The sequence below is a fragment of the Sinocyclocheilus rhinocerous genome, unplaced genomic scaffold, assembly GCF_001515625.1.
Source record: "Sinocyclocheilus rhinocerous isolate Xijiao unplaced genomic scaffold, SAMN03320098_v1.1 scaffold943, whole genome shotgun sequence".
Taxonomy (NCBI): domain Eukaryota; kingdom Metazoa; phylum Chordata; class Actinopteri; order Cypriniformes; family Cyprinidae; genus Sinocyclocheilus; species Sinocyclocheilus rhinocerous.
Window position 1 is genome coordinate 230549 of NW_015626129.1, and position 23392 is coordinate 253940.

The 23392-nt window shown below is 37.9% G+C and overlaps 2 protein-coding genes across 4 annotated transcripts in view; both read left to right on the forward strand.

Moving 5' to 3' along the window:
• Positions 1-8051, forward strand: part of LOC107710933 (zinc finger and BTB domain-containing protein 38-like) — a 15859-nt gene extending 7808 nt beyond the window's left edge. For both annotated transcript variants that reach the window (XM_016515825.1, XM_016515832.1), the window contains exon 2: positions 3761-8051. In XM_016515825.1, coding sequence (XP_016371311.1) covers positions 3761-7441 — 3681 coding nt within the window. In that variant the 3' untranslated portion in view covers positions 7442-8051. The remainder of the gene's footprint in view (positions 1-3760) is intronic.
• A 2813-nt stretch (positions 8052-10864) lies between these two features.
• The window catches only part of LOC107710946 (ras GTPase-activating protein 2-like), a 45150-nt gene continuing 32622 nt past the window's right edge, over positions 10865-23392 (forward strand). For both annotated transcript variants that reach the window (XM_016515853.1, XM_016515844.1), the window contains exons 1-3: positions 10865-10967; positions 21138-21261; positions 23283-23389. In XM_016515853.1, coding sequence (XP_016371339.1) covers positions 10910-10967; positions 21138-21261; positions 23283-23389 — 289 coding nt within the window. In that variant the 5' untranslated portion in view covers positions 10865-10909. The remainder of the gene's footprint in view (positions 10968-21137; positions 21262-23282; positions 23390-23392) is intronic.

A 23392-nucleotide genomic window follows, 5' to 3' on the forward strand; every position in this document is an offset into this window, starting at 1 on the left:
GCATCATATGACCCCTTTAATACGACTGACTTTATATTTAATGGGAATTTAACATTGAAAGTTAATGTGAATAAAAACATTGTAAGTTAGGCTACTTATCATAACACTTTCATTGTACAGAAAGAGAGAAAAGAACATTTACATTATCAAAGAACATTTTCACTGACAGTTTAGAGTTTAAGCACTCTCAAAAACTCCCATTAAAACCACTGAAGCGGTTTACACTGTGAAATGAATATCTTACTTTACAGATTCATACACACATCTGCATTTTGTTGTTTCTAACGAGAGAATTCGACCAGAAAGAGGTATTCAGTCAGCGAGCGAGTGAAGAAAACACCGGCATTTTAGCGATGACTCATCTGAACGCCTTTGATTGGCCATTGCATTCATAAGCTCAACAGCATTGTGTGTGATTGGTTATAATGTCTCTGACTCAGCGCCAGGCAGTGAACGCAGATTTGAATTTAGCAGCTGATGATATGACGCACTGAACAATTTAATCATGCTGGTGTGATTGTATCAAATATAGAATATATTCGGCTATTTTTTTTTTTGTCTTTTGGAAGCTGCATTCAAAATCCAATTGGCTCAAAAAAACTGAGGGGGCACGTGCCCCCTCACTTTGAATGGGCATGACGCCTCTGGTGGCACCTATGATGGCTGGAGATTCTGGCATAGTGTCCGTGATGGCTGGAGGCTCTGGTGTGGCAACCATGTTGCCTGAAGACTCTGGCATGGTGGCCATGATGGCTGAGGACTATGGCATGGCGGCCATAACGGGTCGAGGCTCTAGAGTGGTAGCCATGATGGGATGAGACTCTGGAATGCTGGGCGTGCTGTGACGAGGCTCTGGAATGGTGGCCATGACAGGATGAGGCTCAGGATTGACGGCCATGTTGTGATGAGACACAGTGGGAGTGCTGCGTTCCTCCTACACGACTCCCACAGTAAATTGAGAACAACTTAACTGCAAGGTTAGATCAATATAAAATTGCAGTGAGGTTCATGTAATGGTATGATCAAGCTAAGTGGTTCAGATAGCCCCCCTCGAAAAAATATCATGAGGCGTACAGTGTCCATCGAAGTTAAATGTGCCAATTCAATTAAACCCATTACATAGTCTTCAATCAGCCGTTCTCCCTGACTGAGAAGCAGAAGTCTCACTGCTGGATCCATCTATGGTTTGGTCTTCTGTAATAGTGATGTTCGGTTCTCAAACGAATCATTCTTTTGAGCCGGTTCTCAGGAAGTAACCGGTCGAGCCGGTTCACAAATAGAACTGAATCGAACTTTAGTTCCGGGTTGATGACGCAGGACGCACAGCCAAAGTAGAACCATCGACTCAAAAAGAACCGAATGAGCCGGTTCAACGACCTGTCGAAGTTTGCCGAGAGTTACCGAGGACTCAATAAGAATCGAATGAGCCGTGGCGAAATTTGCCGAGGATTTTGATGAGCGAGTTGACAATACTGTGCAAGCCTGAGGAACGTACTGAAAATATGCTTATTATGACTGTTATTACCGTATTGACCCGAATATAGTAACTTTATTTTTTGAATATTTCAATGTGTTGACACAAATTACTTATTTGAATTTTTCATTGACACAACATGGCACTGACTTGTTTGAAAAGAAATGTATAGAGACGTACTGCTTGATGAAGTCAGGAACCGATGAATCGTCTTTTTGAACCGGTTCAAGGAGCCGATCTGTCCGAAAAGAACCGGTTCGCGGAAATGAATCGGACTTTGCATCACTATTCTGTAACAGTGAGTGTTTCAGAAACAAGGAGGAGGATCCAAGTGCAGTATAGAAGTTTAATAAATCCAGGCAACAGGAAAAAAATCCAACACAGGATAATACAAAACAAAGGGCAAGACAGGCAAAACAACTCACACATAGAAAAGACAAGGGCTTAAGTACACAGAGGGTAATTAACAAACAAGACACAGGTGACCAAGAACCGGAGCAAAACTACAAACTAAAAGTCCACACAAAAGCCAGGTAAACAAGACAGGAACCATGGCACAATCCTTTTGTGTCTCTAGGTCTGATTACAGTTGTTTTAATTGTACAGCGGTATATTTGTAGGGCAGGATTTTAGAAAGAGATCTAACTATCCACTGTAATTCAGTGACTAAGTCTGGTGGACATTCCAGGACTAACATACAGCATGTTTAAAAATTATTTTGAGTCACTCCACAGGAATTAGTCATTAAAAAGTCAAAACTGTTTAGACACTTTTTCATCAAATATAAATTAATGACTGATTATTTCTGACAATAGACCCCAGTCAGATAATACCTACCTCATATACATATTTTTAACCAAATGTAATTTTTATTCATGTTAATATATTTCTGTATATCACAGATAATGGATTATATGCCAGGTGAGCCATCTCCCACAGCCCAGGTGTTAGCTCCCCTATAGCAGACAAAAGGAGCATTCCAAATGAGTCATCATGTATGGAACATCTCACCCTTGCTAAGTCTAGACTCTTATTGATGACTTTGACTAGCAGGTTTAGCAAAGGATTAAATTGGTTGATGACAGGGTTATCAGAAAAAAATATTAGTCTTTTTTAACCTGTCAGAGAAAAAAAAAAAGTATTTTATTTAAAATATTGTAGTAGAAAACATTTCATTTGAAGGACTGTAACCTATTTATGCATATTGTTGCTGTACTTTAAGTGCTTTTCCTTGTTTTTCATAGCAGTTGTTTCTCTGTTTTATGCTCTATCTATGTGCGTGTATCTATGTGTGTTTACTCTGAAATCTTGAGAGCAAAAATAAATAAACAAGAGCTTTCTAGGGAGTTCAGATCAAGGTAGTAAGATGAGGAGATGATGTGAGGGTAATATGAAAACTGCCATTGCAGTACGCAAACATCCTCAGTAATAAATCCCTACTAGCTTCAACTTTACCTCATTTCCTTGCATCACAACAACATCAAATGTACGATGAAATATGCATCTGTCTTTGCACTATGTACAATAACTTATGAGGTCATTACCAATTTGTGAGTTGGTTGTTGATGTTATGAGCTAACCACATCTGCCAACCAGTGTATGTTATACTAACTTCACTGCACTGGCTTCATCTGATTACTGCTTTATAGACATGTTATGATGGTGAACCAAGTGGCCTATGAGTTGAGTCATGCTGCCATCTAGTGGTCTGATATGATTTGATTAGAGTCATCTAATAATTACACCTTTGTTCTCATTCTGTGGTTTAAATGGTCTCCTTGTTGTCTTTTTTATTAATGGTTAAATGTCATGTTGTGGTAAAATATGTATTTGTTTAACATAGTTTTTAGAAAACTATGAATAACCACAGAAAAATGTAACCATTTACTCAACCTAATATTGTTCTATAATATTGTTCCAAACCTTAATGCGTTAAATTTTTCTGTGGAACACAGAAGTTTTTTCTTTTGTGTTCTGCAGAAGGAAAAGTGTCATACAGGTTTAGAAGAACGCAATATGATGGTGAGAAAATACATTTTAATTGTTGGGTGAACTTTACCTTTAAGTTGTCATCATCCATGAACACAGTGTCTTGTTATTATTGAATGTTATTGACTTGTTATTGAACAGTGACTAAGTATACTGAAAAACGCAGCCAGTTATTTTCCATTTTTATCTCAGTAAAACAAATAATCAATGTTCAGAGACAACAGTGGTATGCTGTTATATCAAAGTATGTCGTTTTTTACCCAAATGTAAATTTTACTTTTTGTTTCTCCTCTGCAGATGACTGTGGTCAATCCCAGCACTCTTGGTCTGGTGGACAGTTCCCACCCCAAAGCTGTCCTCAGTCATCTTAGTGAACAGCGTTCACAAGGCCTGTTCTGTGACGTAATAATCGTTGTGGAGGATGTCAAATTCCGGGCTCATCGCAACATACTGGCTGCCACAAGTGGATATTTTCGTAATGCTTTTAAAACGACTGAGGTCTACACATCCAGCCAAGTGCTGGAGCTAACAGACCTAAAATCTGAAGTCTTTGCTAGCATCCTAAACTTCATCTACAATGCCAGAGTGGAGTCAAGTAGTACAGAGGACAGCAGGTCTTTGGTGGCAGCTGGAAAGCGTTTAGGAATTCCCTTTCTGGAGAAATTGCTAGACTCTGAAAGGCAGAGCTCTGGTCTCTTGCAAGGCCAAGCCTCTGCAAGCTGCGAAAGATCAAACAGTCGGTCAAAGTTGGCAGACACATGCACACTGAAAAAAGAAACCCTCAAGCCTGAAGAGTTAGACTGCTCTAAGGGCCCAAGGATCACCAATGCTTTCTCCATTACTGAGGTTGAGGCAGTAAACAACCCATTCTCTACACTGGATCACCGTAACAAAGTTATTGAGGGACTTGAGGAAGGGCAACCTCCTTCTAGCTCCCAAGATACAAGCATATCACCCATAGAGAGTGAGCCTGCCAATGCCCTAACTGAGCACTCATATGCAGTGAGCCAGGGGCAAGAATCTAAAGAGGTTAACCAGGAGAACGATAACAGAACCATCATGCCTGTCGTGCCTCCAGCTAAGGCTTTGGTTACCCATAGACTTGGACCTATAAAGAAGCGTCGTATACATGGTAATGGAATTCCACCTCTCTCAAGTGAGCCAGTTGCAACTGTGCCCACTATTACAGGCACATCTGCAGTGGAAAATGCTACTGTTGCTCCATTATCTTCCTCCCAGTTGTCCTCAGATGCAGCACCAGAGATACATTCCAGCCTCGATCTGTTGCCACCCCTTGACATTACACCCTCTCAGGATGCAGAGCCACCCTGCCTCAGTCCTCAGAATACACCCAGTGTCCCCACCTTCAGCTGCCAGCAATGCACTGAGACCTTTAGCGACTCAGCGCTTCTCACCAGCCACATGCAAATACACAAGAGATTTGTCAGTCATTTGTTTTGCAAGTACTGCCATAAAAAGTTTATGCATCTGAAAAGATTGCGCAATCATGAGCAGGTTTGTGTGAAATCTCTAAAAGGTCCATCTGAGTTAGAGACAAATAATAAAGACTCTTTGAGAGCCCCAGTCTCTAACGATACATCTACTGCAAATACCACACAATATTCTTTACCTCCACCAGATCTCCATATCCCTTTAAATTTAGACCCCACATTGACTAGCCCCCTTGAGATGTCTCAGGATCAAGTTAGTGGGACCCTAAAAACAAAAAGCACTTCAAGGACTTATAAATGTTCTGTATGCAAACGAGCTTATGTGACCCTTTCCAGCCTAAAAAGACATGAGAATGTACACTCATGGCATAGAGCCTATCCTTGCCACTACTGCAACAAAGTTTTTGCTCTGGCTGAATACCGTACCAAACATGAGATCTGGCATACCGGGGAACGCCGGTACCAGTGCATTTTCTGCTTGGAGACCTTCTTGACTTATTACATCCTCAAGAATCACCAGAAGACCTTCCATGGCATTGATCCACAGCTGGCTGTCAATAAAAAATCCGCAAATGGTGGATTCAAGAGTAGTGTCTACCCCATAAAGCTTTACAGGCTTCTCCCAATGAAGTTTAGAAAGAAACGTTACAAGTCATACAGTCAGACATACTCTGAAGAGATCGAGGGCAATGATGAGTCCTGCAGTGCACCACTGGGCAGCTGTTCCCCCCACACTCTTTTTGACAGTACAGTACCGACAACTAATTCAGATGTTGTTAGTGGTCAGTCCTTATTTTCAATGCCGGTGACATTCATGGCCACTCCGAAAATGATGGCATCAGAAACACCTCGCATCAGCTTTGACCAACCATGTGACCAAAAGATAGGATTTCCTGTGCCATCTGAGATAGACCAATCCCTGAAAAACCTCTCTACTGGTTTCAAGAAAAAGTCTGGATTTGATGGAAAAGGGTCACCGCTCTTCAGCTACAGGTTTACAGATTCTTCACAAGCAATACAGAAAAACACAGGGTCCTCTCTGATTACGCATGGAAGTGACAGGGATTCTCCAACAGAGAAAAACACAGAAAACAGCACAGACATTCTTCCATTCCTCAACATTCCATCTGTGTGCTCCTTCGAAGGGTTGAGCAAGCTGAGTGAACTGTCAGCAGCAGCACAAACCATTGAGGACATGGCTAATCAGCTGCTGCAAGCAAGACCTGAGAGCATAACAGCAGATCAACCACCTAGTGGAAAGACAGAAACGTACATTGCTAAGCCTGCATGCCCAGGCCCATCAATTGATAGCCAAGTCCTTCCCCTCTGCCAAATAACAGTGAAAATTGGCAACGAGGCAATTGTTCGACGAAAAATAAAAGGCTCAAAGCTATTTCCAAAAAAGAGGAAAAGGAAAAGCTGGAGACTAGAGGGCATAGGTCAAAAAAGCCCTGCAGAGGAGAGTATTGGAAGTCCAAGTTTGAGGGTGAGGGCAGAAGTTACAACCTCAGTTACAGAAAAAGAATCATATGATGACCTACATGATCCTGAAAGCGACAAACTATGGCGCCCCTATTACACATATAAACCTAAAAAGAAGTGTAAGAAAGTGAAAGGAAAACGAAAAAGGATGAAACATCTGAAATACTACACTAGGCCCTTGTCACCTCAAGCCAATGCTGACATCAGAGAAACACCGTTCTGTCCAGATGAGAGGATCTCAGCAGACAACTATGGGGTCAGGAGGGAGCCAAGGCATAGCAGCCAAAAGGAAGCTTTCCCCTGCCACAGCTGTGAGAGCTCTTTCCCTAGTCAGACCACCCTCAGCATGCACATCATCAGCTGCCATCAGCCACACTGCAGAATATGTGGTAAACAATGTCCCCCTGAAGACACATCCAGCACAGCTGGGCCCACTGGAGAGGATAGTGGTGACTTTATCTGCAAGAGCTGCACTGAGGATGGCTCCTGTTTCAGCTCAGATGTGGCGTACCACAGCCTGAGCATGGAAAAGCGTTATAGATGTTCTTACTGCCCACAGCGGTTCCTTTACCTTGCCACCAAGAAAAGCCATGAGAAAAAACATCTCGAAAAGTCAGGTAAAGGACACAATTGCAGGCATTGCTCAAAAGTATGTAAATCAGCAGTGCTGTTGAGTGTGCACGAGAGCAAGCACTTCAAGGCAGAAGATGGAGAAGATCCAGACATGACATGTAAAATAACCAGTTCACTCTCAACAGGTAAAGAGCGCAAAGGTCAGATCAAACCTGAGCCTTGGGAAAGCATGTATACCAGCTCAGAGATCAAGCCAAAGATGGGGGAACCTATGGTCATAGAAAGCGGGGGGAATTATCCTACAATCACCAGTGTCTACAAGAAAACACCTTTGTCATTTCCTTATGCAGCAGATGGGTCTTTTACTCCCCTTTCCTCAGAGTTAAAGAAAAAAAGCATTTTGGAACGTTCTAAAGGATTTGGATTTGAGGGACACAGACAGGACTCTGTGATATGGGGACAACAGGATTGACCTCCCAACACAGGTACAACCAAGTAAAGTGCTGACTCTGTCCAGTCTGTCAGCCAAGAATGCCTGTAACCAAAGGAACTTCCCAACAGCCTACAGTTGCTCAAGTCAGAACAGCATTTCTGCAAAGAGGAACCTTGTTTTCACACCCACGACAGGAAGGAAATGCATCTCCTGCTGATGTCACATAGAATAATGACGTAAGTGACAGGGCAGGCCTTAAAACGTTTGAAAAATGGGGGACAAAACGCACATGAAAGTATGTGGAGGTTGGCGTAGTGACTTTGCATTCAAGAGAACTTGTGAGATGTAATTTTTGGTCATTCACATGAAATATTATTGGTAGTTTTCCATTTTTTCTATGAGAAAAGAAGTGGTTTTATTTTTATATGTTTTTATTTGTCTAAGTCAAGTGGATCTTCCCTATTCCATTGGTCATTGTGTTGTACCCTATGCATCAAGTAAAGTGAACGACTAGCAGCACCTTACAGTAAAGATAACTGCGAGTGATTGTACTTTTATTGTAACAACACTGTTACCACCATTTCAATCTATTTGTTGCACAAATGCATTAATATCTCTGCTGATAATACTAATAAATGCTAAAAAACGATTTTCCAGAATATACCAAATGTTTTTCCTTTCATTTATAAAATTACAGAATTTTGTGAAATACTTAAAAAAAAAAAAATTTGCAAAAATAACACATAACACATCAGAATATCTTGTTTAAATTGTTGTAATGTTTTGATGGCATTAAATGTGCCACAAATGAAAACAAGGCTGTTGACAGACTGTAATGCAATAGGATTTATTCACAAAGTATTTAAAATTACCCATTTTATATAACAAATAGGTCATTTTATTTTTCGCACCGTGTGACACAGTTGCCTTGTTTTCATTTATGGCACATTAAAAATGTCACCTACCGTTGACTAAGGTCTTTTGCAATGTTCGTTGGGTTTCCTCAATATCAAATGCCAGTTTTCTACAATTGGAACACAAATTTATTTCATTACGTTTACATTTTTAAATGTCATATTATTACAATAATAAATACAACTTAAAGGGGTCATATGACATTGCTAAAAAGAACATTAAGTTGTGTATTTGGTGTAATGCAATGTGTTTATGCGGTTTAAGGTTAAAAAAACACATTACCTTCCACATACTGTACATTATTGTTTCTCCTCTATGCCCCGCCTTTCTGAAACGCGTCGATTTTAACAAAGCTCATCGGTCTGAAAAGCGAGGTGTGCTCTGATTGGCCAGCTATCCAGTGACTTTAGGGATCTTATCTATGCACGAACAGCTTGTAACACTCCAAAGAGAAAGGAAAATTTGAAATTGCATCATATGACCCCTTTAAAAAAAAAGCATGGGGAGGATGTCTGAGAGAGCTAGAAAGAGAACGAGTGAAACAGAGCCCAGAGCTCCTCTTCCTCCTGAAACTGCGGACTTGTAAGTGGGAATTCTGTTTATTCATTCAGATTGTCTCTCGCACTCTGTCTTTGGGCCTGAGAAGCTCATTCCGGTTTCTCTGTCGGTCCTCCACACAATGCCGCATTCACAGTGTCCTGTCTGGGCCCACGTGACACCAGTGCCAGATGTTCTGAACTCTCCACCACCGTCAACACCACTCTCTGTAGATGTGCTGGTAGCAGGTTTGTGGCCAAAATCGAAAGCCTATCAGTACAATGTCTGTCAAGGTTTTTATTCATTCCAGAGCATCAGGGAATGTCTGGTACTTCTTTCATGTGTACCGGAACTTTGTTTTACATTTTTCAAAAACTCCACCAGATGGCCTATCAGCTACTTATCTGTTTTGCATGCCTAATCCATCAGAAAACATCTGCCAGTCTACTCAAAAATTAGGCTAATGTTTCTATCTAACCAATGTGAACATTCAAGTTGAGATTGTAATACAATAACATTACATATGTTACAAATGTTTCAACACAATGCTTAACATTTGAAGTCTACAAAGTTAACAAGTTTGCAAAAGCACAATGGGTCCAACTGTCGAGTCATTGATGAAGGTGCAACACTTCATAAATTTTCATTTTATTTAATTAATCTGACACAGATCATATATACAGTATAAAATGCCCTAACAAATATACTAATAAAGAAATTAACAGTTATGCACAAGGATAAGATGCCTGCTCAACAGAAAGGTTTTCTGAGCAAAAACACAACTTAAGAGACATTGGTGATAACACTGACATTGCGGTCATGCTTGATGGGCTAAGAAATCAGAGTAGAGCAACATACAATTTGTAATTTGATTAATATCAATGGAATGGATGATTTTCACATTTCTGGGTTTGGAATGTGGAAGTAAAATATAGCATATAATCCTAAAACCATTGCAAAAAGTCTGATGTTCCCATTTTCTTCATCAGCAAAAGAAATATCCACAATTGCATTTCTACAACTTTCCAAAATAGAAAAAAACAAAAAACAAACAGATAAATTATGCAGTCAGAAGAGAGGAAGACCTCAAATGTTCAGCTGTAGTGTTGCAGTAGTGTTGACTAGTATATTGTAATTTAATACCAGGCTAATATAGCACAAGATATGTGTTATAAATGCATTTATTATTATTATTATTATTACTACTACTACTACTATTATTATTATTATTATTTAAATAATTAAAATATATTTTAATATATATTATATATTATAATTAGATTTTGGATGTTAGATTTAGGATGTTAATTGTTCTGGAAATGCATCTTCACAGTCTGAAAAGGGTATATAGTCTGATTATTGGCAATACTACAGTAGTAGCCTATGATTATTATTATCACATTATACAATATTATTGTTATACTGGGTCATAAAAGTAAAAAAAAAAAAAAAACCAGTAGGCCTATGTCTTAAAAAACATCTGTAACATCACACAGACCATGGGTGGTGCATACCATGATACACTTTGCAAAGTTTTATTTATTAGTAATAATCATTAGGGGGAAAAAAACTTTTTTTTTTTTCCTCAAGGGATTTCTGTGTGGGGCCGCATTAAATCTTAAAATGCCTTTAAGGACAGACAAAGTCTATCCTACTTAAATACTAACCACTAGCAAACAGATTTGTCTTGCTTTCCAAACTACCCACACAGACTGTTTCAAAACCTAGTGAGCGGTGTAACTTGACAAGGCTTTTTAGGCTCTCTCGCTCTCTCGGTAGACAGCGCTCTAGGTTTTAAAACACAAGTCACTGGGTCTCTTTCGAGGGGCTACTGGAGGGGCCCCGTTCATCTGCTCTGTCGCTCGTCCTCCACTAGGGCTTCCGTTTGTTTTGACTACATGATGTTGCCTGTGTGAGTTGATTCACACAAATCCCGGCGTCGCGACCAATCGCGCTGAGCCGGTGACGCTTCGGAGGGCCGTCCGTCCGTGAGACTGCATTCATAAACGGATGTGATAAGTGTTGAATGTACTGTACAGAGACGAAACTTGGACCATGGCGGAAGAAGACGACACAAAAATCCGGATTTTGCAGAGCCTCCGAGGAAAAATATGTAAGTGCGACACGCTGCGTGGATAGCGAGTTTGGTGAGTGTGTGTGGAAGAGTGTGTTTAGATGGCTTTGGGAGAGAAAGAAAAGGATCGGCACGGGGGAAAGAGGGGCGCGGTAGGAGCAACACACACACACTCAGCGCTACTGGATGGGGCTCTGAGAAACCAGCGCTGTTTGCCAAATTGCGCACAGTTTGGACATGTAGTTCACTTAATTTAGGATATTTTACGTTTAAATCATGTTTACATCACCAGTGACAGATATAGCTCAGGCTTTTGCCCATTATCTGTGAGTTAGCCGTGGCGCTAACGTGCTCCATAACCTGGTTCCCCCTCTCAACCGTCGTATTTATTCACTTTAATGTTAGTACAAGAGTGAAATATTGTTCTTTATTAACCCGCTTTAACTAACCCCGTCTTCATGTCACTGGAATTGGCGGTTGGTTGATTCATTCTTACCCGGACTGAGGGTGTGAAATAGTCGGTGGAATCCTCGCCGAAATTTGACAAATTCTGAGTTGGACGGAAGTTCTTGCATCGATTTAAATACACGAACATTGCCACAGATAATTATAATATTCATGAATTTCTTCAAAACGATTTAAAAAACCGTATTATGGTATATTCTGTAGACCATAACGCAATAGCAGTCAAGTATAGCCTAGATTTCAAATGACAGATTACTTAGTAATTTACGTGCCTAATTTACTTTCCGTAGATTAAAAATCATATATTTTACAGTTTGTACAATAACACTGTGGTAACTTGGTATTAGCAGCTTCTGTCATCTAAAAAAGAAGTTAACATGACAGAAAGCTTTTTACACTCTTTGCAGAACATCTCATATTAAATGTATTATGACTTACACTTGCAACTATAGCTACGGTATAGTTTCTGTTAGGGTGTTTGATATATTTACACAAATCATATATGGAGTTATTCCTACTCAATCTGACCCTTATTAGACTGATTTGTATATCCTAGTATAGGTTTAGTTTAGTTATATAAATTGTAAGATGTATTGCCCACTTCTACCATGGAATCAAATCACAATAAAGGTCCAAAGAACTACAATCATTTTTGGACATAATACCATGGTGTTACCATATTATTTTTGGCATACTTCCATGTTAATGTTATTCTTTAAAAGAATAATTTAAATTCCATTGTACACGAGTATCGTCGCCATTCATCACATTTCACAGTACATTGTAAAAATGTTTTGTTTAGTAACCTAAACATGTTCTTAATGTAATAGCATTTAAATTACATCTAATAACATTTAAATTAACTTATTTGAAAGACAATTGCATGTTCTTAAAGTGTACTATGATATTACCTTTTGATACAATTATTGTAAAATGGTACTTTTGGTACATGGCACATTTTTGTAAAGGATATGACAGCTGATATTGACACTATCGGGGCAAATGAAAGATCGCTCTGTGTCTATAATAAAATTTTGACATGTCAGGTGTTTTGAATAGATTGAGCTGATTTAAATTTAAACTCAATTTATTTGGAGGTATTTTCTTAACACAGTAAAAACATTAGCACCAATCATTTTGACAGTCTCCCACCCCTCACCCACCAAAATACAAAAAAAAATAAAAAATTGAACCGAAACCTTGTGTTGCAAGTGAGTTTGTGGTAAATCATCACTCTCTGGAAAGCTCTCTGGAAGCCTCATATCCACATGATGTTGCATAATTCATGTGAAGTGGAGTAGCTCTTCATTTTACTGGAGTATAGAAAGAAAAAAAATAATGTAATGAAAAAGATGTCCTGTGGTACAAGTTGAAAATCAGTTTTATTTTCAGCAAATTTCTGTAAAATAAATAAATAAATAATAACCCTGATATAAGTATAGTACCTTAAAATCTCTGTCTAGATCTGTCAGTATTAGTCTTATGTACAGCCCTTTATGCCCATTTTTTAAAAACTGTGTGTGCATGCGTATGATTGTGTGAAAGTCATCGCTTTTATCTTTCCACCTGAATGAGGGTAGGCTTTTCTGATTACAGTAACCGCTCAGTAACCTGCGTTTACCACTGTACTAAAACTGCTGTCTGCACTGGGGATGTGGGGGCATTCAGAGACAGCGAGTTTTTGGAAGTCGGTCTGTAATTGGGACTTTTATGGCATTTGGATGACTTGAAAGTCCCAACCTTAGGTCAATTCCAATAACTTGTATAGTAAAGTCAGAATACTAATAAACAATATAAGTGAATAACTTGCCATTATGTGAATTAGATATAGTTTGGAGTGACAGTATATTTGTAAAATCATAAAATTTTGTTTCATATGATCTGACAGAATTACACTCTCAGAAAGAAAAGCTCTTTAGGTACAAAGGTGTACCTTTTGAAAAGCGGTCGCCCCAGTGATGGCTTTTGTACCATTTTTTCTGAGAGTGTAGGACAGTTGTATTATAATAGTTATACTAACAGAGTATAAAATAGTTATGCCATTTTTAGTGCGTCAAAAAAGTTACAGATGCCTATAGGAAGAATTGGGAAAGTCCTTAGGAAATTACAGAGTACTGTTAAATAATTGCTCTCTTCTTTGTAAATGCTTAGGGAAGAAACCAGGTACTCTCGACTTTTACGGTATCTACCTCACTTTCCTGTAATTTTAAGCTTTTTGAATAAACAATGTTAAAAAAATGCCCGAGCCTTCCCGAAAAACATTGAACTAAAGTCTTTGGTCAACCACTTCCTACACAGTCTTTTGCTTGCCCTGACTGAAAAGATTAGGTTCAGGGTCAATCAGGGCGATACAAACTGAAGGATACACTATAACTAGCGACATGTCCCATGACATCAGTCATGTGCTATCAAATCAAATTGTCTAGCATATCCGAAAATCTCAAACGGGACAGCGTAACAGACGTGACACTGAACAATTGATCAGTAGCTAACTGTTTTATTTGTGTTGTTAGTCTCTGGGTTCTATTAAAAAACTGGGCTAAATGCATGGTGTGGTTGGCTCTAGTCGTCAGCTATTTTTATGAAAGGATAAGGGCATTCATTTGTTTACTAGTATTTTGTAGTTGGTTGACAACAACTGTTATGTCTGATAATGGCTACTGCCCATTGGTCCGTGAGGTGAATGAATACAGCTCAAAGGCTTTTTCATTCACAAAAGCACACCAAGGTTTCAGAATGACTGTTATGAGTACGTAGCCCACTGTGTGCAGTGCGTCACACTGCAGTGATGTTTTTGTCCATGTAAGTGTCCTAATTGGGACGTATGTCAACACCACACATAACCACAAATTGGGTTATGGCCTCGACAAACACAAATAAACTGTTCTGTGCATGCAGCATTTATGATGTTATTTATTTTTGCTGCAATAATATTCATCTGCTAAAGTCACTGAAATCCCATAGCTTAAAAAACAAATCTGGTATTCAGATATTGGCCAAAATATGCCAGCAGGAAATTATCAAAAGGTAACACTTTAGATTAGGGTGCACTATTTACTATTGCTTATTAGCATGCATATTACTAGCACGTTGGCTATTTATTAGTACTTATAAAGCACATATTTTGCATAACCATATTCCATATGTCCATATTCTAACCCTACCCAATGCCTAAATATAACTACTACAACAACTACCTTATACTTCCTATTAATTAAGCAGCAAATTAGGAGTTTATTAAGTGAAAACTCAGTTAATAGTTAATATGGGTTTCCTAATCTAAAGTGTTAACTGATCAAAAAAATATGCTTATGATAAATGTACCAAGACCAAGTGTTCATAGATTTGCAGAGAAATTATCATATAATGATTTAAATAGCTTCCCTGAAGCATTCTTGATTTACGCAGAAATGTAACGTTATTTAATTTGTTATTTGTAATCATGCTTAATGTTATTTAATGTTAGTTTGTGAATTGACAAGAGAATCATTCGGATAGGTGTTTTTTCTTAGCTTTAATGCTAGACATGCTAAAAACCACTCAGAAGACCTCATCAACGTTAAAAATTCTCGCAGAACACCATAAACGTGCAAAAAACTATTCTGAACACCTTAGCAATATGTTTAAAATTCTCTCAAAATACCTTAGCATTGGTAAAAAAATGTTTTTGTTTTTTTTTGTGAGCCGTTTCCATTGGAAAGTGTAGTGTACTAATTGGTACCCTCATGGACTAAAAAACTTATTTGCTCACTCTGATGTTATCTTTTTCTTTTCTTTTTCCCTCTTTTTTGCACACAAACGGCCACATTTACATGTGGTCACCAGCACCGGCTATCAGCAGGTGTGCGTGCACATATACAAACAGCAGGAGGAAATGTTTTCCTGTTGTGATGTGCTGGAGAACTGTGAAGCATTCAGTAGTATACTAATAACAGCCGACAAAGAGGAACTGAACAAAGGCTGGGCTGGATCTATGAGGACCATCTTACAACACACTCTTACGACTTTATACTGGCCACATTGTTCCGGTGTCAACCAATTCTGATGCCCTTATTACAACATTTCAGTATAGACAAACATGATAGTCTATTATATTTAAACCACTATACAACTGTTCGTTTTTCTGTAGTGGCTATGAAATCAGTATCCAAGTTTTGTGGGTTTTAGTTCATGTCTGTTAGGTTTGAGGTCATATAAATGCTTGCATACAACTAAAAGTTAGCTTTCTCTTTTATAGAAAACAGACAAAAATATTGATGTATATATGAAATATCGATGAAAAAAATATTGATATGATGAAGTCTCTTTGATATGTTTTGTCCAAAAGTCCTGTGTCGAGTGTGTTCGTCAAGTGATTTCATGGAGCCTTTAAAGGTAGCAAACAAGCTGAGGTTGGTGTTTAAAACTTGTGGCTCACACTCATTGACTCATAACCTTCTGACCGCTTACTTCATTCACTCTCAAACCTCATCCTTCTCTTGCGCCTTCATACTTCTTTCGCAATAGCTATTTTGTTACAAATAGTTTTGAGCAACACATTAAAAACTATCCATAAAATCATACCAGAATGATTCTGAACATATCAGTAAAGAAGTATTACTTTTTCCTTTTTGCTATATGTGGTAAATCTACAGTTTTGTATGCAAACATATATATATATATATATATATATATATATATATACACTGTGTATTTAATATATTTATGTATATGTTTAAAAAAATTTTTTTTTAATCTATTTATTTGAAACTTTAAGAAAAAGAAAGAGACCACAGAGTGACATGACACATGAAACTTGCACAACTATTAGTTTTGTGTCTATTGGAAATTGGTTGCTTGGGACAAAGATCAGTTAGCCTATGTGGCATATCAGTCAATGTATGAAAATATTTGACCGCTGAATGTCACGATTCACCTGTCAGAAACAAGTATTCCAGAGAGCTGTGTAATAACTGTATTATTACTGAGGTAGCTAATACCTGGACATGCTAATGTTTATGGTTGAATAACACATACTGTTAAAAAATAGGCCTATATTAGTTCTTAAGTTAGCTTTTCTGCCTATTCATTATTTTTCTGAGGAACTTTCGTTTTTTTTTACAAGAGCTTAGCAAAGTAAGAATTATTTTGAGCCTGGCTAAATTAGGGTCAAAGTTGGGGTCAAAAACCATCTCAGTGTTTCCCCTTCCGGTCTATCCACTGGGTCTATGTTAAGATCTTCTAAAAGCAGTTAGGCATGGCGTCACACGGGTCTCTGGGGCTGGTTCTGAGCGATTCAGGGCAGGAGGGTTTAGCACAGAGCTCAAGAGTCGCTTTAGTTTTCACAGTCAGAGGCACTGGGATTAGATATTAATAGTTCTTTAAAGAGTTGAAGCAGATTGACGCTGTCACCTCACACACCCTTAGCAGTGCGCTGTGCTTAGCTAACACTAAACAGTCTCTGATTTTACCACCAAGCACAGTTTAATGATGTGATGCAACACTCTTCAAGAGTGAATGCGATATTAACTAACTGTTGTGTAGGCAATGATACTCACAAGATATTGTGTCCTAAAAATATTAATGAATATTGATTGAACCTGTATCAGTCAGTTGCCATCAGTGTTTCTGCATAAAATTAACCCTCATGGGGATCAAGATGTTGTGAATATAAGCTTAATAATATCAAATTCTGTGTGTGTGTGTGTGTTTTTTTTTTTACTTTGTTGGTTAAATTAGCAGTTTAGTTTTCCTTGTAGGCATGTGTCCTGTGGCTTTTTGTCTTGTTTTTTGGTTTGTTTTCTTGTCTTGTGTTTGGTGTTTTGTCTCATCCTGCCTCATCAATTGTGACAATAACGAATGTTTTGTTTTGTCTTGTGTTTTGTTTTGTCTCTTAGTCTGGTTTAGACCCAAAAGGAATCTGTAGACTTTTCATCCTTTTTACTGCAATGATTTTAGTGGTAATTTTGTAATTCTGATCAATTGAAATACTATAAAATATGACAGAACGATAAAAAGAGACTTTTATTTTTAGCTGAAAGAAATATCGAGATTAGGCAAAATATTTCATAAAGTCCAAGGAGATGTTGAATTTTAATGATGGAACTGGACAGTAAATGATGACATCAAATCAAATTCTGTGGAAACCATCAGAGAGAGTTCATACAGTCATGAAAAACCTGGAAATGTCATGGAATTTTAAAATGGCAATTTCCAGGCCTGGAAAAGGTTTACAAAAATAAATAAACGTAGAAAGTTTTGAAAAGTCACGGAAATTTATTTTCACAAAAATCCGTATAATAGATTATGTGTTTTAATCAGGTCCTGAATTTCGTTGCGGGATTACGCATATATTGCGTAGTTTTACTCATCCCTGCAGGTTTCGCATTTTTGCATCATGCGGGAAATTCACGCAAACATTTATTCAATATAACATGTAGGTTAGATGAGTTAATAAATCCACACAAAATATCAGATCAAATCAAATTATTTGAAATCACTTAGCGTGAGTGATTCAGCGGTACCGCGTCTTCTTTCTCTCTCATGGCTTCACATATCGTACTCGCATTCTCCACTAGGGTTTTCTGTGCGCTCACAGTCACATCCAAAGCGGGTGCACATAAGATACAATTGGAACAATCAGTGCTTTAAGTTTTTTCAGTACTATTCAGGAGCTAAATACAATAATGTCTAATTGTATAGATTAATATAGATCTTTATTAGAAATGAAGAAGTTATTCAGTCAAGAGCAGATTTGAGTAGAGTGATTTTGTTCTTTAACATTAATGACAGACAGCAGCAGGTATATTAAAAGCTGCTGTCGCTTTCATACCGAATTCAGGTCTGACACGCATCAGATATTCTCCCAACAGTTTACGTTCATTTAAATCTATTTATTTTAACTCGAGTAAGACTGCGCTTATGAGGATAGGCTACTTGGCAAAACAGGCATTTTGATTTAATTTTGTGCATTTGTCCGTTGGTTCAAATGCGATAAGTTGCAAAAGTGAACTCAGTTTTGTAATGGTGCGCTGTCTGAGACGCGGCTCTTTGTGTGCGTGCTTTGAGTGTGTGCACACAGAAAATAGCGCGCAAGTAACAAACTGAGCTCTCTTTCGAGTCTTCTTGTGCTTAAAAGGAAATTGCACAAATGCTTAAATTTACAAAACAAACATTAAAAGTGAATTTACTGTTTTTAATTAGCAGTTTATTTAATTTCTGTACCTGAATACTACTGTTAGACCAAAACAGTTTCTAAAACGAAATTCAGGTCCTGAGTTTAAATGATAATATTGGTTAAACAAATTACAATACTTAGCATTCGGGCATTCAGTGATGTGATGTTATGTTCTCCGGCACAGTCGCAGTTTGTACTTATTATTAAAACAAATAGAAAGCAAACAAATAGCATTAATAGTCATTAATTTTATGGTAAATTTAAACATTCGTGTAAAATAATGGAACATTAGGTTATGAATATTGCCTCAAAAGTCATGGAAAATTCATGGAAATGTATTGGTAAAAATGTGTACGAACCCTGATCAGAGATTTCTGTGGAGTTCTGCATTATGTAGCTGGTGTGATTTTAATCATATCTTTTCATCGGCACAGAAATGTATCTGGTATGGTTGCATTTTTTTTACACCGTTTTGATCCATGTTTGTTTATGTCTATGAATGTGTTTAAGTGTGTAAGTATGAGTGCATGTGTGTGTGTGTGTGTGTGTTTGCATGTAGGGAACCCCTGAGTTTTGTATCTGCATGTGTGTGAAGCCTTGTGTAGCTTGTTTGTTCAGGCCTCACGATTGTGGTTTGTATTCACTTCCGTTGCTAAGCATACAGTGCTACACACATTCGCTTCTCTTCATCACACCTGTGTGTTTGTGTGTGAGAAGAGAGGGTTAACTGTAGGGCATTGGCTGCTATCACGGCTCCCTGCGGCAGTGTGCTCTTGGGAGTTTAGTTTCCTCTGAGTCTTTATCTGTGTCGACTGTGAGCATCATTATGAGCTGCTCAGGGTTGCATTTTCTGTTGTTTTCTGAATGGTTCAGGGGAAGAGCCTAGGTGTGTGTGTGTGTGTGTGCCGGAAACAGAGACCGTGTAATTGCTAAAGGTGTAAGTTGCAGACTTTGTGCATTCAGTCTCTGATCCCTAATGAGAATATAAGCATCTTATGTAGGGTGAATTTTATACAGTCATCAATGCATTATGGAGTCATATATCAGCCCAAAAGATAAAAATAAATTATATTTTGCATACAGAAAATGGGGGTTCTTTTTAAGACTTTTGATATGTATTGCATGTTATTTGAAGTATATTACCCCACCAGAAAAAAAATCTTCTCGCTGTAATAAATCAGTGAAAATCATCTTGTTTTGACATGATTTTGACACGATTTTAATTAAAATAAGCAAACATTACATTAATCGCAACACAAGATACATAAATAAAATATATATAAAATATGTTAAAACTATATATTAAATTATACTGGTCAGAAGTTTGGTAGTGTCAAAAATTTTTAGCATATCACAGTCTCCACAAAATTATTAAGCAGCAAAAACTGTTTTAAAAATAAGAAATATTTTCTGAAGGATCATGTGACACTGAAGACTGGAGTACTGGCTGCTGAAAATTCAGCTTTGCCATCAGAGGAATAAAATAAAATTTTAAAATATATTCAAATAGAAAACAGTATTTTTGATCAAATAAATACAGCATTGGCAAGCAAAACAAACAAACACTTGAAAAACTTTTATTTATATAAAATGTATATATAAAAATCTATGGTAATGAGATTTTCTTTTGTCAGAAATGAGAATTATTGTTTTGTGTGTGCAACTGTGCATGTGTGTGAGAGAGAGATTATTTATAATGATAAAATAATAATGTCAAATAAAATAATTGTAATTCTTTATTATCTTAATTTTCTTTAATTTGTAGTAAAATATGGCCATAGTTTGATGAAATTACCCTGTTATACCTCCTTACAAACCTGAGGTTTGTCTATACTTCTAATCAACTGCTGAATCCCAAGCCAAAGTTTATGAATGGCTTTATTTATTAAAAAAAATGCAACATTTGTGGTGATATTAGAGGAGACATAAAACTGAAAGCTGTGAACCACAATAAAGAATCCAGAGTATCTGATATTATAAATTTGTCATAAAAAGATATAAGGTGCGTGTTTGTTTTTATTAATTGTTCTTGCATTCAGAAAAGATCTCTAGCTGTTTCATCCTGGTTTGATGTGGTCTGGATCTGTTATGTCTACATCTGCCCTCTGACACATTAATATGTGTGGCTCTGTATGTGTATGTTTTTGAATTTGATCTTTTGAATCAGCGCTCTTCTGGAAGCCCCAGTGCATGCTGGGAGGAAGTTAATGCTTCTCGTCTGTAACCACATCTTAGATGAGCTCCACGTATAGCGGCCACATCCGCCTCAAGCCTCTGCACCACCACAGCGCTCCTGCAAGTGTATGCGTGCAATAGCGTGTGTTAGTGGCCGTACATTGCCGAACCCCACAACTGACAAACCTCTAATTCAAATGCAGTGTTCAAATACCAAAAATAAAAGCTGAATTTTTGTTATTTTCTGCGAAAAACGTTAAAGGTTCTCATGCAGGATGTCCTTAGGCAGCTTTTCAATACATTGAGATTTTAACTTTTGGGAGAAGTATTTCTGAAATATCCTCTGCAATAATGTGAATAATAGTGTGTGAAGTGTGTGTCGACTTACACCCCTGTTATGCTTCTCTCGGCAGGTGAAGCAAAGAATCTGGGTCCGAGCTCAGGGCCGAACCGTCTCCGTGACCTCTGCACCTTCTGTACAATCAGTTTGGACCAGGAGGAAGTATATCGCACAAAAGTCTATGAGAAGAGCGTAAGGTAAGATGATAAACACACTCTGGTACACATAAGCACACAAACATCACATGCGAACTACATGCTGATGCTGATGATATTTATCTTACAGCACTTCTCATATATGTGGTTTTCATGCTGCTTCACAAAAATGCAGGCCTATATTTTTTTCTGTCTGCCATGTACACATAATTCGAACAAGAGCGGAAACACTGCCCTTTTATGTCATTTTATTTGGTCTTTCACAGTAGTTGCTCAAAATATAATATATTACAATATACAAATAGATGTAAACATTTTCTGAAGAAAATGTGGGTAGAACTTAACCACTTAAAATGTGCGATGCCATAGAACATGGTAACCCACAATTGTTTTGGTGATGTTAATAATTTTGCATATTTTAATTTTGCATTATATATTTTTTTTGCAGATGTTAAAGGGATAATTCACCCCATTGAAAATTCTGTCACCACTTACTCACCTTCATATCACTTTATTTCTTCTGTGGAACACAAAAGAAGATACTTTGAAAAGTATCTGAGCTTTGCCCATATAATACGGGGTTTGAAGGTATTTTGGACCCCATTGACTTTCATTGTGTGGGCAAAAACAGTTCAAACATTCTTCAAAATATCTTATTTTGTGTTCTACTTAAGAAAGAAAGTCATACAGGTTTGGAATAACATGAGGGTGAGCGAATAATGACAGAATTTTCACCATCACTTTAAGCTATTCTGTGTTTTAGCAGGTTGCCAGGGTGTTTGGGTTGTTGCTAAGGTGTTCTGGATGTTTGCTCACTGGCCAAGTCAAAAGAGTCCAATCACAGTTCTCTAAGACATTTTAATTTTAAAAACCGTTTTTTATTTACTATTCACTCATTCATTATACTCAAAGTAGACCTTCCACTGTGGACCGGATTTGCCTTGTCTGTTCAGTTCATCTTGATATCGGACATACAACACTGTGTTTGACGATATTACATTGTGTACATTTTCGGTTGCAAAAGCGTCTAGTCATTGAAAGAAGCATATTTTCTTTATCTTACTCCCTTTCTGAAGGCTTTTCCTCTCGTGGTATTTCACAACTGTTTTTTACCCCTCAGTTCAAAGGGCTCTGTTGGCTGTGTCTAAGGAAGGGTGTCCACCTACGCGTTCCCTCACTTTACTCTCTCACACTTGCTATCTATCACTCCTTGTCTTTCGTTCACACACTCGTTTGCAATCAGCCTCTCTCAGAGCGTGAAGATTTTCCTCAAGTCTTTCTTCACCTCTGCTAATCTTTCTTCCTCTCATTTGGCTTATTATTAAACACTTTTGAATCTGAGGCCATTCATGTTTGCCATGTCGCCACGTTTTCAGTATTTCGAGTCGAGTAGTTTTACCTGTAGCAGTGTTCGGGAGGTCAGAATCTGTTTGTGTGAATGTATGTGGGAGCGCATGCGCTCTTGAGTGCGGGGGCTATGAGTGTGTAATGTGTGTGTGTGTGTAAGAGAGCTGGAGTGTGTGTGGGTGGATGAGCATTCTCCTCTCAAGTCTCAGCTGAGGTATTTGACTGTTGCAGTCACACAGCTAGAAGTAATTTTTTTTTGCACGTTGAACCTTTTTAATCTGTCGTTTTTTTGGATGCTTTTTTTATGATACACAATATATATATTTTTTTATTCTGTGCTTACATTGACCCTAAAAAGTGTTTGGACACTTAAGCAGAGTAATCAAATGTAGTCCATCACATTTAGTTATGAACATGATCCACTAACATTTTAGTCAGCCACAAAGTGACACAGGACTTTTTAATGTAATTGTATTAGTGGTGTTTTGGGTGAAATATGAGCTTGTGCTATCTTTATTTAAAACCAGTGTCCTGAATTCAAGGTACACATTTTATCAATCTTTGCGTTCTCTGGGAATCAAACCCATTGTGATGCCAGCGCCATGCTTTACATTTTGAACTTAAATTGGTGATATTTATTATATTTAATCAGAAATAGACGTTTTGTTTATGGAGTCACTGTGCTTGTATTTAACACACTTTGTCCTGTGCTTTAGTCCGTTCTATGGTGAGGACTTCTACTTCGAAATTCCACGCCCATTCCAATGCCTGTCCTTCTACGTGTACGCCAAGAGCATGTTCCAAATAAGGGATCTACCTGTAGGTC